Raw genomic sequence first — 17,493 nt, forward strand, 5'->3', positions numbered from 1 at the left:
AAAAATGAAAAATATGACATAACTGTGTTAGTCAGCTTTCAGTCACTGTGACACGATATCTGAGGTAATATTTAAAATGAGAAATGTTTATTTTGGTTCATGGTTTGAGAAGTTTCAGTCTGTGGTCTCTTGGTTCCATTATTTTGGGCATGTGGAGAAATAGAACATCAGGGTAGGGAATGCATAGTGGAGCAAAGCTGCTTACCTCATGATCACTGAGAAGTAGAGAGAAAAAGAGAAAAGAGAGAGAGAAGTGTTAAGGTCCCAATATACTCTTCAAGAGCATATTCCCAATGTTCTATTTTATCCTACTAGCCCGGACCTCCTACTGAAGTTTCCAACATCTCCCAATAGAACCATCACCTGGGGACCAAGACTTCCACACATGAACTTTTGAGGGACATTTAAGATCCAAACCATAACAATAGAGAATTGTAAAAATGATGCAGACAATTTAAAATAGTGGAGAAAAAAACTAAAAAATGAAGATAAGAAAAAAAAAGCTAAAAAAATATATATATAAAAAAGTATATTATGGGGATAGATAATGAGTGATTACATGGAGGTAGTCCATAAAAGCTGGCTGACTTGCACAATGATCAACTATATTTTGAAATCTTGTATCATAATGGAATAGCTGCTTTTTTTTTTTTTTTTTCACTTGTAAGGCATGGTTTTCCTTGGAGAATACATTCATTTTCCATGTGCTACTGCTCTTTTTGAAATTTTTCTGATTTGATATACACTGATGTGAGCATTCCCTATTAAATTTCCCCATCTTCTCTCATGCTTCTATGTTGTTTTGGGTCTGTGAAAATTCATTCCGCATGTACTCGTATACAGACCACACATTTGGTGGAAACAATACTGGAAATGGAACTACAACACCATTGCCTAAGTGTCTTCTTATCCTAGTGTGTACATAATTATTTTCAAACCATTCAGTAACGTTGCTGGCTTCTTCAGGCAAATGTGGCTTTAATTCATTAAAAGCCCCTGGGACTGGAGCTGCAACTCAGTGGTAGAGCCCTTGTCTAGCACAGTGAGGCCCTGGGTTCCATCCTCAATACTGCAAAACAAAATAACCTGGAATTTCACTTGCTGGAAGGAATGCCAATGCGAAAATATGAATTAAAATTTTTTAAAAAAGTTTTTTGGTACCAGGGATTGAACCTAAGGGTGTTTAACCACTGAACAGCATCCCCAATCTTTTTTTTACCTTTTTTAATTTACTTAGAGACAGGGTCTCACTGAGTTGCTTAGGGCCTCCCCAGGTTGCTGAGGTTGGCTTTGAACTTGCAATCCATTTGCTTCAACCTCCAGAGCTGCTGAGATTACAGGTGTGTGCCACCATGCCCAGTCACAAAAATATATAATGTATTTTTAAACTGAGATTTTTCTTGCTGCCTTATCATTTGGCCAGTCCACTCATCAGAATTTCTCAAGTGCATTGGGATAAATTGAAAAAACAAACTTCACTGGACCCCCAGAAATTCACTTTTAGAAAACTTGATTACAACTAATTCCAAACCTGCTATGATTTGAGGATTCAACTGAAATCCATTTTCTTCTGCAAAGTCCACCAAGTCTTCAAGTAAGCATTTACAAATGCTTTGCTTTTTCCAGTCATTAATACACAAATAAGATGATAAGTTCTAGAGTTTTCAGATTCAATAGCAGCTTGAATTATACATATACATATTTGAAAAAAAGCAGTGGGGACAGTTTTGAAAGTGCCGTCCATTAGCCAAAATGAAACATGAGCTACTTTCTTCTGTTTGATTTAGAGGTAAATAGTCTTTGCCAGTCAAATTCCTAATCAAGAACCATTTAATGCACTTTGATAACACTGGAGGGACCTCTATGTCAGCAAGTGTCTTTGGTTCAAAAGGTCTCAGAATTTGTCAAATTTTTTTTATTCTCTAAAGAAGGGCATTTTTTGATGGTAAACATAGCCCTCTGTGTGAAGGGACAGAAGTAGTACACTCCTGAGTCTTGGAAATTATCCTGCACAAAATAGAAGATGAACTAATCTCTCACCAGAGTTTGGCTTTCTACTCCTCTTATATCTTCTTCCCTTTATTTTCCAATGGAAATTGCAGTTTTAGGAATTTTACCTTTGAGAATTTCAACATTCTGGATTTTAATCTTTGGGGATGATAATTTTCAGGGTTTTGATCTTTAGTGTTCAAGGTTGAGTTTTTCAGAATCATTGCTGGGTGGGGGGAGAAAGCTACCCCCAAAATAGGACACAGTCATGGGGCCATGGCACTGTCCAAGGCTTGCTGCCACCTTGCAGGCTGTTGAGTAGCATGGAAACACACAGTGAGGTCCCAGGACAAATGGAAAACCCCACACAGTGAGCAGAAGGATAATGTGAACAGCTGAGACTATTGAAAGACCAGAAAAAGAAGAGTATGAAGTTCTGGAAATGATGTTACCACAGTGAATGGGATGGAGAGTCCAACCAGGCTGCACCATTTTAAAACACCAACACTGGCAAATTTTTGATATTTGATCCTCAAGAGAATCAAAGTTAAACACCACTTTTCAACTTCTTTGAAACAGACTTTAAAGTTAAACCCTCTAATGCATTGTAAGTTTTTAAATTTTCATTCTAACAAATTACAGGCCCTTCTACAGATTAAAACTTTAAGATGACTATGTAACTATAGTAAATATGACTTGAATGCTTTCCAGAAGTGGATTAGGAAAGGGGAATATTTTGTGTCCACTACTTTCAGCCTGGACCAACCCCTTGACTTCAGGGTAGTATGATTCCCCCACCTCATGATTAGCCATATCCAGAGAAAATCAAACAAACCAGTGATGCTCACCACCAAAAAGTCACCCAACATACTATGGTCTTTATAATGTGGGAAAGTGACTTTGAACAAACCAGAGGACTACACACTTGACGTCATCAGAAATTATCAGGAAATTTGCTACTTGATCCTATAAAGTCTGTAAATCCTGGGAAAGCTCTGAAGTCATCTAATGCTTGAGACCCTAATTCAATCATTTTTCAAAAGAAGAGAACCAGGCTTGGTGGAGGGTACCTGTAGTCCCAGCTACTCAGAAAGCCAACGTGGGAGGAGCGCTCAAACCCAGGAATCCAGCTGGGCAGCATCTTAAGACCCTGTCTCTTAAACAAAAATTTAATTTTTTTTAAGATTAAAAAATAAAAAAGGGATGAGCTACAGAAGGAAATATGAAGTTATCAGTAAATACTAGAGCCCAGCATTTCTCACTCTTGAGCGATGTTCCCTGATCAAAGGGAAAAAAATCCAAATCTCTTGTGTTGCCTTGTTACTCAAATAAGTACAGACATGAAGCTGAGGATACTTATGCTAATAGTTATTATACTATAGTAAAATGAAAACAAATTTACAAATCCAAACAAAATCATAATAAAACCCACTTAAATTAACATCATCATTTTTATGTGACACACAATATCATGTTTGCTGCCAATGAATTCTGCCCACCTGACTGTGGTGCCAACGACAAGGGTACAGATTCTTTGAGTTTAGGCATCAATGACTCAACTTCTCCATCATTTTTTTTTTCAGTATCATTGTCATTTCATGTTAGGTTTCCCTCTCTTTTTTTTCTAACCAAAATTGAGCAATTCTGGTGGGGCTGCTTGACTGAAATGGTGTGGCAGTACTCAGTTATAAGTTGTTCAGACTCCTAGGACTATTATATAATAATTTGTTTAGATATCGTCAGTAGGGATTGGGGACATATCTCAGTGGCAAAGCACACCTCAATTTAATCTCCAGTACAAAAAGAAAAAGAAAAGAAAAAAGCAAGCAAGCAAGCATAATACTGAAAGAAACTCACTTATAGTGAATTTAGTTATCAAAATATTAAAAAGCAATCCAAGCGTGGTGGCACACGCCTGTAATCCCAGCAGCTTGGGAGGCTGAGGCAGGAGGATCTTGAATCCAAAGCCAGTTTCAGCAAAAGTGAGGTGCTAATCAACCCAGTGAGACCCTGTCTCTAAATAAAATACAAAATAAGGCTGGGGATGTGGCTCAGTGGTTGAGTGCTCCTGAGTTCAATCCCTGGTACACCTCCCCCCAAAAGTTAAAAAAACAGAAATGTGATATTGTTATGTACTCCCTTCTGAACAGGTTAGGATCTAGCAACAGGTATGATAACTCCCATAATTTCTGGGTAGAGGTGGTAGGGCGCTGGCCTAGCATGTACAAAGCTTTGAGTCAAGAAGTTCAGCATTTCAAAAAAAAAAAAAAAAAAAAAAAAAAAAAAAAACCGGCATTTTTATATCACTTTACAGTTGTTGAAATATCTGCTATTTCTACAAAGTCACGGATTTTACTTATATTACGTAAAACCACATATTTACTAAAATATAAAATATTTCATAAATTTCAGGAGAGATTAGTGAAAGTGATGTAACTTTTCCTGAATTTTATCCACAGACCCCCTAAGAGGTTCTGAGGACCCTAGGTAAGAACCATTGACCTAACCTAATCTAAGTGAAATGGTTAAAGTTATATACATGCATTCAGGATTAATAGATTTTTGGCCTTTGGGCTAAGATCAAGGGTAGTATCTGTTCTTAACAGCTTGGATGATTAGAACATCAGGCTTGGATGATTAAAGAGTTTTCTAGGTCTTACATAAAGAAGTATGGACAAGACCCAAACCCAGCACACTTGGCCAGCAGTTCTCTGAATCTTTTTTTAGTACCAGGGCGCTTAACCACTGAGCCACATCATCTGCCCTTTTTTATATTTTTTATTTTGAGGCAGGGTCTCACTAAGTTGCTGAGTGCTGGCTTTTTATTTTACTGTATTTTATTTTTAAGTGAGAGTCTTTTTTAAATAAACTTATTTTATTTTTGGGTACTGGGGATCGAACTCAGGATCACTTGACCACTGAGCCACATCCCCAGCCCTAATTTGTATTTTATTTAGACAGGGTCTCACTGAGTTGCTTAGCAACTTGCTTTTGCAGAGGCTGGCTTTGAACTCATGATCCTCATGCCTCAGCCTCTGGAGGGATTGGAGGGATTACAGGCATGTGACACCACGCCCGGCTTAATAACTTTATTTTATTGATTTTTTAATGTGGTGCTGAGGATCGAACCCAGTGCCTCACATGTGCTAGGCAAGCTCTCTACCACTGAGCCACAACCTCATCCCCTGAGGCTGGCTTTGAAGTCATGATCATCCTGCCTCAGCATCCCAAATTGCTGGGATTATGGGCGCTGCGGTGGATCTTCCTTTTCTTTTCTCTTCACCGTCACTGCAGAGGGCAGCATGGGTCCTCTCCTCAGCATTTAATCACTCCTCCCTGGGAGGAACTCCACGTTCCAGAGAGCATTTGTGTGGCTCCCAGGCCAGGAGGAAGGGCCCTAAAGAAATTGTTCATCCCCTGTGAGGAGGAGAGGGACTGCCCAGAGTGCAAGGAGCTAAGGTTGTTAGGGCATGAGGAGACTCCCAGAACAAGAAGGACCCAGTCAGTCATCTGGTTGCCCCCTCCGCCCACCCTCTGCCTGGAAAGGGCTGAAATGTCCTAGAGTTGCTAGGCAACGGGACAGAATTCAGTGATGACTGTACCCAGAGGATTGTTACACCCTCAATAGTGTGTGGCATGTGGTGTGTGTGTGTGTGTGTGTGAGAGAGAGAGAGAGAAAGAGAGAGAGAGAGAGAGAGAGAGAGAGAGAGAGAGAGAGAGAGAGAATGATCTGACACATCATTTCCCTTGGAGGTCTAGAAGGGGGAAGAAAAATCAAATTTCTAGAGTGGTCTAAAGGAGTCAGATGGGGCTGACACTGGAAGCCAGGGTTCACTGCAGAGAGAAGGTTGAAGGTGTCCTCTGCACTGGACAGCCCTCTCCTTACTACTCCAGGACCTGTCAAAATCTGCTTTTCATTTTGGCCATCTTGCTAAAAGAGGTTGATAAAAGAATCCTTCATAAGAAGAAACCAACTGATAAGATTTCACAGCTGCCCCTGCACTGTGGGGTATGAGCACAGACTTAAGAACCAAGCGCTCTGCATCCAGCCCCAGGGCAGATTCTGAGTAGCTATGTGACAGGCCTCCCTGAGACTCGGGCTACACCTCTCCCAAATTAAGTAATAAAATCCGTCAGAGTCACTATGAGCATTAATCGTGTAGGTCAACCTGAATTTAACATGAGGAAACCAGCAGAAAATCTAAACTGAGGAATATTCTGCAAAGCAACTGACTTGAATACTTCAAAATGTCACTGACTTGAAACCACTCCCACCCCCTTCAAAAAAGTAGTTCTTTTTTTTTTTTTTTTTGACTTGGGGGGATTGAATCCAGGGGCACTTTGCCATAAAGTTACATCCCCAGTCCTTTTTATTTTATTTTGAGGAAGGGTCTCACTAAGTTGCCAAGACTGACCTTGAACTTGTGATTTTCCTGCTTCAACCTCCTGAGTCAATGGGATTACAGGTGTATACCACTGCATCTGGTTTAGAATTGCATTAAATTAAAGGAGACTAAGAATCCATGACAATCAAAATGTAGTGCATGATTGCACTTGATTAAATCCTGGAATTCTTTTTTTTTTTTTTTTTTTATCATAAAGAACATTATTCAGGGGCTGCAGTTGTGGCTCAGTGTTAGAGCACTTGCTTGCCTAGCATGTACAAGGCACTGGGTTCCATCCTCAGCACCATATAAAAATAAATAAATAAAATAAAGGAATTGTGTCCATTGACAATCAAAAATTTTTTGTTTTAAAAAAAGGACATTATTCAGACAATTGGAAAAATTTGAATGTGGACTTGTAAAGTACTATTGTATTAAGTAAAATGTCTTACTTTTGATGATGGTGCTAGGTTGCATAACAGAATGTCCTTTTCCCTAGGAGCATGTGGAAGTTTTTTGGGGTGAAGAATCACAATGTCTCTAATCTATTCCTAAATAGTTTAACAAAACATACATATTCAGGGAGAGGAAACAAATGTGGCAAATGTTAACTGGGGAATCTAGGTCATGGGTGTTCATTGTACTATTTTTATAACTTTTATGTAGGTTTGAACACTTCCAAAATAAAAAAAAAAAAAAATAGGAAAAAGGGTACACAGATATTGCTTAGCACAGGGCCTGGCACAAAGGAGCAGTCAGTAGATAGTGGCTCCTTATTATGTTAGTTGACTTGTGTGTCCACATGGGGACGATTTCTTAAACTAAGAGAACAAGGCTGTAGAATAGTGGAATGACTGACTTTTGGCATAGACTGAGGATGCTGGAGCTTCTCCCACTCTCACTGGTCCTTCGAGGGGTGTGAACAATGCTCCTGAACACAGAGAACCCGGTCCTCACCGATGGCAGCATCATGCTCTTCTCACTGTGTCGGCCCACTTGGCTCAACTCATCAGCCAGATCCACAGTCTGGCATTCAGACTTCATTGAAGATGAGAGGTTAGAGCCAGAAAGGACATTTGAGTTCCTGGGCTTGCTGGAGGCAGACCCCAGTGGGGAACTTAGAGAGCAAATGGTACCTCTGTGAGAATGGGAAGGAGGTACCCATTCCTCTTGCAGAGACAGCCTCTGTCCTGATACCAGCCACCCATCTGCAATAGATACCCAGCTGCCATAGAGGCCCTGATTAATTTCTTCTATGCAATATTGCCTCCTATTTATTGAATGTTAGGCACTTTCAGTGACTCGTTTTTGAAACCTTACAACTCTTCAAGATGGATATCAGTTTGTTCATTTCACTTGTGGGGAAACAGGCTTGGAAAGGTTTAGCAGCTCAGTTAAGTACCTGAGCAATATGTTAGAATCTGAATCCAGGACTTCCTGACTCCGGAACTCTCATACCACTGAGAACTCCATCTACTATTTGTGCAATTTGCTACTATACAACTCCCTCCCGTATGTGGTATGCAAGCCCCCTAAAATGATGAAGGTGACAGATAAAAAGACTGAGAGAAGGAACTTATGATCATCAAAGAAACTCCCTCATTTATGATCATCAGAGATTGGGATAACTATACTCTTGTAGGAAGACTGGATGGATTATGAACAAATGAGGTAGCTCTCTTTTACTTCTTTAGGGAAGCCCCTTGATTGTGGAAGGTGCTCCCTTGGGGAATTCCTGTGGTCATCTCTTGACTCCTGGATTCCTCTTTTGATTCCACCACTCATGACATCTGTCTTTTCCCTAGCTATGTTCCTGAGAGTCCAGGTGTTATCCTTTCCCTCTTATATCTCAGCAAGGCCAGGACCCAGACAGCTTCCTGCATCTCAGACCCCAAGTCCATGTTCTTGCTTTAGTGGAACATTTTCTTCCTTCACTGGTTGCTTCCTTTCAAGAGGCAATATGCCAACTACCAGATTCCATTGTGACTCCTGATTCTCTTTTTGCAGAAGTTCCTCTTCCTCTATTTATCTTACTATCTACCCATCCATCCAACCATCTACCATATAGCCAGACATCCATCCATCCATCCGCCCAGTATTCTACTGATTGAATCTTTATTGAGCACTTATGGTGAACCAAATACAAAGAGAAATAAGGCCTAACTCTTGCCTTTGGGCAATTTCTAGCCTACAAGGCAGAGACAGACAAGTATTACTGTGAGTTGAAAGTTCTAGAAGTATGTATTTAGTAGGAACCACAGGACTTCAGAGGAAGAAAGGGCTAACTGGTCAGTAGCTAAGAAGGGCCTCAGGGAGGGTTAGTATCTGAGCTATGACTATGAGTCTTCTTCCTTTTCTGTTCCTACTTTGTGACCATCAATCCCCCAATCCTCCCTCTATCTAGTCACTTTTTTGTCTGTGGATGCCTGGGCTGAAGGTAGTCTCTGGACGAAAATCAAAGATGCCTCCCCGAAAGTTACACAGGGGCTGGATTTTCCCTCCTGGATTTTCTGCCTTAATTAGACCAGCTCTCTCTCTCTTTCATCTGTCAAAACAGATCTCTTGGGCTGGGGTTGTGGCTTAGAGTGCTTACCTGGCATGTGTGAGGCACTAGGTCCGATTCTCAGCACTACATATAAACAAACAAACAAACAAAAAAATAAAGGTTAAAAAAACAAAAAACAAAAACAGCTCTCCTCTCTTTTTATTATTGGACACTTGTACCCAGACTGCAGGAGATCTTCCAGGGGACTGGCCTGCCACTGTGTCCAGCAGCTTCTGTGGAAGATTCTCATTAGAACTTCTTATCAGGGATGTGTAGATAGGGGACCCACACCTGTACTGCCAGGGGTCATCTGACCTCCAACACTACTCTTAGCCCCTCAGCCAGAAAGCCTTGCCGCACCCTCCACTCCTTGGACCTGTTTCAAGTGCCTTCTTCCAGGCAACCTTCGGCCTTGCAAGCAGCATGTTCAGGGGCCAGCCTGATCTCCAGCTCACATGGATTCATCTGCTCTGATGGCCTCCCCGGCTGCAATACTTGGACTAGTAAGGCCATGCTTCCCCTGGGTTCCAGGGCTGAGAACAGAGAAATAAATAAGGTAGATGGATGCTTGATGGCTTCCTGCTCCTTGGGCTGTTGGGAGGTTAACATCTGGTTCCCTCCATCTCCAAGCTGGCAGTGAGGCAGTAACCCAACAGGTCTGGGGGCACTGTCAGTTCATTGGCAGTAATGGCATCACAAAAGCTTCTCATCTCTTTCTGTCCCCCAACGATCCACCCCAAGGCCAAGATGGCTCAGCTCTCCTGCTGAGGGTTGGAGGACAGTGAGTGACCTGGTCTGAAGTTCGTCTTCTTTAAACCCTCAATGGCAAAATTGGGACTGTGATTCTCTATATGTGTGGGTACTCCTCTGCAGGATCAGACAGTAAGCAGCTGTAGGGCTGGTAGGGGGATACCACAGAGGATCTGACTCTTGCTCTCCTGTGTACACATATTCCTGGGAACTCCCTTTGGGGAAATTCCCTTCCCTCTCAGGTTCCCCTGGAGTTTCAGTCAAGCTGGAGGATCATGTTGGGAGGAAGCCTGGACTATGTCCCCAGGGAGGTCCACTGCACCAGCATCTAGACTCAACCTCTTGGTGAATCTGCCCTCCCACTCCAGCTGAAAGACTGTGAGCCTATGAGAGAGGGAAGCTAGATGAAGGCCATCATTAATATTGACAAATTAATGACAAAGACAGAAGTCAAACCTAACTAAAACCTGCAGTGAATTGGATAAACTTGTAGAGAAAACACCTTGAAATATCACATGGGCATCCTGGGGACAATCCAGCTATAAAACCAGGAGATGGTCATGGAAAAGTTTATTTCAGGATCCCTCAGACATCTAGAGGCTCTTGCAAGGTCAACAGCTGTTTTCTGATTGCTCAGGTCATTATGTCAACAGAACCCAAGGAGGTCAATGATCGTAAGTCAGCAGCACCTTGGGTCTGTGTGGTAGCCCTGAAGGTATGCTGCTCAGATCTCTCTCCAAGACAACCTGCTGGGACAATGCAGTGGACTGAAAGCATCCCCGCAACTGCGCTTTTCTTTCTGCCTCAGTGTTCATGTTTCCCTGGTCACTTCCAGACAACGAGAGAGCATGGCTGGGCTAGACCATTTCTGCCCATGAAGATAGCCTTCTAATAGACTAGACTATATTTTGTGGGATTCCCCACTAGCCTGGCTGAGACTTTCTTAGAGGTCCACTGTCATTTGAGGCTTTTCCTGCCTGATTGTTCCATCCGTCTCTTCTTTCCCAGGTGTAGGCTCTTCCTGCCTCCCCCTGCTTCTTTCCCCTATGTCTTTAACAGGTATTTTCTCCACTCTACTTCTTGCATGTATAATTGTGTTCACATCTGCTTTTCTAAGGACCCAAACTGATAATCTAATATATTCATGGTCTAGGTCCAGAAATACCAAAGAGTTGATCCTTGTAGTGGGTAAACCTGAGGAACTTTTTTTTTTTTTTTTTTTTTTTTTTTTGGTACCAGGTTGAACCCAAGGGTGTTCAACCACTGAGCCACATCCCCTAAACCTGGGGAGTCCTCTGGATAGAATCACTTGTACTGCGTTAAGAAGGAGGCTGGAGACATGCAAAAATCAGAGAAAACGAACAGAATGCTCATCAGCAAATGCAGCAAGCTGGGTAACCTATCATGCATGTTCACTTTTGGGGGGAGTACCACACAGGACTGGGTTTTAATCCTGAACCCACCATGTCTTTCGGAAAATCACTTAGGTTTAATTTTCTCACCTATAAAATTGGAATAACTTTACTTACTGTGCTCGTTGCAAGAATGGAGAGGATAATGGATATAAAGCACTGGCACAGGGCTCTCAATTCAGAGTAACTCTTGTTGGTTATTAATGTTTCCTTTTGGGAACAGAAAGGACACCATCTCCTTGCTTGAAGTCAAGAAATGGCTGGTTGGAAAAGAAGGGCACTGAGTCATCCTGGGAGGAGTTGGGAGCCTGGCCCCCTCTGGCGATGGGTCTCTGAATTGTAGAAGGTGAGGGTTCTTCCTTCACCAGGTGGGGCGGCTGCTCCTCTGCCCTTATGACTTCCTTCCAGTACCAGTAAGCTGAGGTGTGACCTCCTGAGGGAAGGGCCAGAGGCAGAAGAGGAAAGGACCTCAGAATTTAAGGAGCACTAACTACAAACATAATGGGAAATGAACCAGAATTTGAGTCTGGAAGTGGAGGGGCCTCTAGGGGCTCCCCTCCTTTCCCTTGTTCAAGGCCCTGAAGCCTTGAGAGAAGTTGAGTAAGGCACTGACCTTATTCCCCTGTGCCCAGGGGAACAGGACTGTCCAGGATGGAGTGACTTCTAAATGGGCACCCTGTGCTCTGAGGGGCCAGCCTATAGCATAAGGATTTGATTCCACATAGGGATCAGAACACTCAGTGACAAGGAGGAATTCCAGGAGAAACAGTTCCAGTGTCCAGCCCTGAGAAGCCCCTATAGCCCAGAGCCTTCCAGCTCTGGCCTGGTTGCCCAGTCTAAGGCAGGTTCAGCTGGACCTCACTACTCTCTGCCACCTCCTTGGTTCTTCAGCGGCTGACTCGGGGTAAAAACAATGTCCCTGTAGGTGGCAGTTTGTCTTGCCAGTCCCACTCCTTTCCTCTTACTTGAAACCCTCCTGCCCATATCAGAGGTACTGGCCATCTGGATACTCTGACCATCACCACTTTTCCGCCTGGGGAAGAGTAACCAATAAACTAATTCCATCAAGGGACTTCATTTGTCTTCTACTCCCATGGCAAGAACCAGTCAGTCAGCTGGGTTGGATTGAATTCTTTGCAAATGAAAAAATAGCGGAAGGAGGTTTGTCAATGCCCCTCCTATAACCCTATCTACCCTTCATCTAATTTCACCTTCCTAGTCCCTTAACTCTCCTACCTTCCACAAACTCTCTAGCTCTCTCAGTGTCTGTTTATCTGTGTGTCTGTCTGTCTCTCCCTTCCTCCCTACCTCCTATTTGGGGGCACACACAACTGGGTTGGACGTTTTGGGCAGGTTATTTACCCTCTGTGCCAGTTTCCACATTACAAAACAGCATAACACTGGAGGTATTGGCTTTTCTGAAGATTAAAGGGGTTGAGGCAGGTTCCCCACTGAGGCCCTTGTGAAGGGCCTGATTGACAGCTGTGGATCTGGAGTTGCTATAGTTCCCAGGCAAGGAGAAAGGAGCAGGAAGTGGGATGTGGCAGAAGACTCCTGAGGGCACAAACTCATGCACTGGCAAAGAAAATCAACCCAGAGGTCAAAAGGGGCTCTGTTCAGAAGCAGCACCTATCTCTGGTGCCATACAGGACAGTGCCCTGGCTTCTACCTGCTCCCCACAGGTCTCTGAGGAATCAGTTGTTCAACTGGAACACACTGAGCCAGGTCTGGGATGGGCCCTTTTACTCATTTTGTCTCTTAATTCCCCCAGCAATCATCATAAGATAACAGTTATTCCCATAATGCAGTAGAAGAAATGGGAACTCAGAAAAGTAGGCAGATGTTAAGGAGTGAAGCTGGGACTCAATCAGTGTAGGTTAAGTCCTTAGAGCCAAGGGGACCTTGGAGAAGGACATCTGACCCAGAAAGGGAATCAGGTAAGCTCTCCAGGTGAGTCATGGCAGAGTGCCCATAGATACTCCCACCTCTAAATTTGGGGAATGGGGTTAGAGTTCCTCTCCAAAACCAGGTCAACAACAAGGCTAGGTACAGATGACATCAACAAGGGTGCCCTCCCCACCTCCCTCTCTCCCTCCAGTTCCACCTCTCATAACAGGGTGGTCCCAAAGTACAGCAATCCCCATAGGGGGTGAGGGAATTGGGGGAGTGCATGAAACAGGACCAACAGGAAAGATCCAGCTCTGACTTACTTTGCACCTCTTGCTTGGACTCTGAAAGCCCAGCCTCCCGTTCTTCCTTCCTGAAGGGCCTGGGATTTCTCCAGGGCAGAGGAGGAACAGGCCAGACTGAGGCCAGATGGAGAGGTACCCTCTCCATCTCCAACTGTATTCTTGTACATGCCCACAACATCCTCTGAACCTAAATCATCTCCTTGCCTTTCTATCAATTATTTTTAGTGCTGGGAATTGAACTCAAGAGTCTCCCACGTGCTAGGCAAGTGCTTTACCATAGTGCTAAACTCCAATCCCTTCCTTGTTATTCTCAATGCCAACAAATAGCCACTTATTTATTTATTTATTTTTTGATACCAGGGATTGAACCCAGGGGTGCTTAACCACTGAGCCATAACCCCATCCCTTGCTTATATTTTGTTTTGAGACAGGGTCTTGCTAAGTTGCTTAGGACTTCACTAAGTTGCTGAGGCTGGCTTTGAACTTGCCATCCTCCTGCCTCAGCCTCCCAAGACACTAGGATTGTAGGTATGCATCACTGTACCTAACAAATAACCTCTTTTTACTCACACAGCAATCCCTTTTTTGTTGAAAATGTTTTAGGACCCTCCTTACTCAAAAAGTATTTGTGAACCAGACATAGTGACACATAACTATAGTTCCAGCTACTCTGGAAGCTGAGGCAGGAGAATAGTAAGCTTGAGGTCAGCCTGGTCAACTTAGCAAGACATTGTCTCAAAATAATAAAAAAATAAGTATTGAAGTATTTTTGCCTAAGAGGAGGTGGACTCCATGTCTCCTACCCACCCTCTTCTTCCAGGAAGAATCCGGGCAGGTATACTCTGTACTTGGGGCTATTCCTAACTGGATTTACCCTATGGTGACTGTTGGAAGTCTCCAATGGCTCCATGATGTGGCAATGGTCCACTGGACCAGCCCAAGCAAGTTACTCCTTGTCTTACTGTCTCTGCCTACAAGCTCTCTATTCTGACCTGGGAAGACAGATATCTAGGAGACCTGCTGGACTCACAGGAGCTCAGAAGGGGAAATCACAGAGAAGCTCACTTTGTATACAAAACAGTTTTATTAAAATTCAGCTATTGAGGGGTGGGGGGAGGCTTACAAAAATTCTATAAAAGTACAAATTTTAAATAAATTCATCAGAAACGTGGCAGCCAGATATGTCAGCCAGTCACAAACCAAAGGCCTTGCAGGGAGGGGAGGATTACAGAGGAGGTTCCCAGGACCCTTGGAAGAGGCTAGGCACAGGGGTCTTTGGATGCCTCCAGGGCCTGGTCCTGGAGCTACTAGCAAAGGTCTGCTTCAGTTTGCCTTTCCTTAGAAAAATGAAAAGAATCTGGCAGGTGTAGGAACTTCTGGGTTTGGAGCAAAAAGGCACAGAAGTCATTTATAAGGCACAACTGCTCACTTCAGTCTTGAGGCACATGAGGTGGACCAGTGTGGGGGTCAGAGTCACAGAGACCCTGACTCTGATCATGCTCCTGGCTAATGTCATATCCCACCACAGGTAAAATTAAGGTGGACCAGGAACTGTACAATTCCTATAGCCAGAGGCCTGGAGTCACTATTTGGTTCAGGTGTATTTCTTCATGAGCAAATTGGTGTCTGGCCCTGCCAAAGTAAGGATCATATTGGCCTCCAAGAGATCCCCCAATGGGAAGAAGGAGGCTTCCTGTTTAAATCTGCCTTCTTAGTCACTATAGAACTTATAGTCACTATGTCACTTCTTAGGCACCCACTCTGGGCAAAGAACTCCTGAGAGCAGCCCCTGCCATCCAGGCATCTAGAGAAGTCCCAAGACCCAGAAACAATGTTTTTCGGAAAGGCAAGCAGAAGCACAAGAAGCTGGAATTAATATCAGCCCTCAAAAGCTGCTGGCCCTGTACCCAATGTCACTGGCGACAGGCTTCCCTGGTGACATTAGGCAGTGGATAGGCAAAGAGAGAGAAATCCAAGATATACTTAGGCAGCACATCTTGCAGCAGGGCCCGTGGGGCACTGCACAGGTGGTAGTGCAGGCTTTCAGGGCTGGCAGGCCGGTACCAGGCCTGGCGAGCTGGGAACCGGACATGGGGTGGTGCCCGCACCCACTCCAGCACCTGGTTGGCATCCGCCTCCAGCCTCTCATAAGAGCCCACAAAGTCGTAATGCACTGCACAAGGTTGGCACAGGTGGTACACAGGCATCCAATGCTCATTCATGCGCTCAGGATCCTCATCCACCAGGTATCTCAGGAATTCGGGGAAGGTGACATCATCGCCTGCAGGGCTGGGTCCAGCTCCAGCCCTGTACCGCCTCACGATCTCGGCCCCATACCGTTGCTGGTACTCTCGGATCTCGCCAAACTTGTTGCGGTAGGCAGATAGGAGGCGTTCCAAGGGGTCCCGCACAAATAGGAACTTGAAGTAGTGCTGCAGACGGTATCGAATCTCCTCAGGTCGCAGATCTGCCAGGAACACCAGGTCATTGTGGTGGTCCATCTTGAGGCGGACGTCCACGCTGTCCAGGACGCCTGCCAGCACCTTCAGCACCCGCTTCCAGTTAGAGCAGGCCACTTTAGGGACATAGCAGTAAAGGAAACGGTAGCGGTCACTTACGAGAATGTGACGCAGCAGGGTGCGCCGCTGCCCCACCGGCAAGTCCCAGGGGTCCTGGGGCATGCCAGGCTGTCCACACACCGCCCGCAAGGTCCGATTCCGGACATCCTGCCGCACTTGCAAGTCCGAGTCCCCAGAATCCAGGGACAGTCCCCCAGGCTTGGGGGCTGTCTCGCGCCAGGCCGCGCCCTCGCGGCTGGGAGGGTGCAGGGGAAGGGGTTTCATCTCCGCCAAGATACCCCGCTCGATCATAAGCAGCAGCCCGCTGGAGGCCACGATCACGCCGAACATCAGCATGGACGGCAGTAGCAGGGGCGGTCCCCCCAACCCGGCCCGGCCTCTGCCCAAGGGGGCCCTCCTCAGCGCCCGGCCCAGGGGCTCGGCGCCATTTGGGGCCGCCAGCGGGGTCAGCGGGCGGGGGAACATGGTGCTCCCGGCGTAGGGGGCCTGCGAAGGCCGGGCCAACCCGAGCGCTGCCAGGGAGATGAGCTGGAGTTAGGGGTAGGAAGAAGGTTTGGGCCTCAGAGACCCGAGGGCCGGGGAAGAGGAGGGGTTATGGGCGGCCCCGGCGCACCGGGGTGCCGGCTCCCGGGCTGCGGCGCCGGAGCGGGCGGCGGGCGGGCGCGGCAAGGGACCAGGGCCGGATGTCCCGCCCGGCTGCTCTCCGCCCCCCGGCCCGTGGCGACACGGGCGCGAGGGCGGGCCCACGCCAGGGGCGGGGACAAGGGCCGATGCCCCTGCGGGTAGGGTAGCAGGCTGGGGAGGGTGCTCGTGGACCCCCACCAGGGAGAGGGCGCCTGGGCCAGGGTCGCCCCAGCTCCCCTGGGGCTGAGGGACAAAAGCTTGAAGAAACCCTGAGGGCGGAAAAGAGCCAGGCCGGGGTACCATCCCGCAGCGCGTGTCCCCAGGGCACTGGATCCAGGACGGCAACACCCCGCCTCAAACCCTGGCCTAGCGGAGGCCCTCCTCCAACAGTGGTTCTGGAGGCAGAGAGACCCGAAGCACTTTCTGAGAGTCTATACAGGAGGGAGGCCTGTCTTTCTGGCTGGAAGCAGTCTTACTTCCCCATTCGTCCTCACGTCCCTCAGGTCCTGACCACTCAAGAAAAGAAGAGCAAGGCTGTCAGGCACTGGTCAACGTCTCCATGGTGACCCTTGGGTTTAGCAATACCTGGGGACTTGAGTGTTTATCCACTGAGTAATGCTAAAATGACTGGAATGAACCCCTCCTTCAAGTTTGAAGCAGGGGGATAACTGGGATACTCTGGGCAGAGGCTAATGACTAATTGATGCCCCTGGATCCCTAGTATGACCAGTACAGTATGATCTGAACCGTGAGCTGGAGGGCACAGAGAAGGAGGGAAACAGCAAGCAGCTTAATGGCACCAGGCTAGTCCTGTGGATTAGAGACAGATCCTGGAGTGCAGTGGATGTCAGTAGCCAGCCTGTCCCGATCTGAATTGGGAAATTAAATATGCCCACTTGACTATCCTACCTATGGGGCACCAGCAAGGTCCTGTAGTAATACAATTACAGCCCAGGTGTAGTGAGGCAAGTGCCGGCTAAGTGCATTGTATTCATTATCTCTAGTTGTCACAGCCAG

General features: G+C 45.8%; 1 protein-coding gene and 1 pseudogene across 1 annotated transcript; one reads left to right on the forward strand and one right to left on the reverse strand.

The window, feature by feature from the left end:
• The first annotated feature begins 4,543 nt into the window (after window positions 1-4,543).
• LOC124978540 (uncharacterized) lies at window positions 4,544-4,654 on the forward strand (annotated as a pseudogene).
• Window positions 4,655-14,344: 9,690 nt separating this feature from the next.
• Chst14 (carbohydrate sulfotransferase 14) lies at window positions 14,345-16,988 on the reverse strand. Its single transcript, XM_047539995.1, has one exon. The coding sequence runs from the start codon at window positions 16,315-16,317 to the stop codon at window positions 15,187-15,189; it is 1,131 nt and encodes a 376-aa protein (XP_047395951.1). The 5' UTR covers window positions 16,318-16,988; the 3' UTR covers window positions 14,345-15,186.
• Between the last annotated feature and the right edge of the window lie 505 nt (window positions 16,989-17,493).

Source organism: Sciurus carolinensis, chromosome 2 (assembly GCF_902686445.1).
Source record: "Sciurus carolinensis chromosome 2, mSciCar1.2, whole genome shotgun sequence".
Lineage (NCBI taxonomy): Eukaryota > Metazoa > Chordata > Mammalia > Rodentia > Sciuridae > Sciurus > Sciurus carolinensis.

Excerpts from the sequence above, each read along its gene's own strand:
- Chst14 (XM_047539995.1), bottom strand. The coding sequence starts at position 16,317 with ATGTTCCCCCGCCCGCTGACCCCGCTGGCGGCCCCAAATGGCGCCGAG.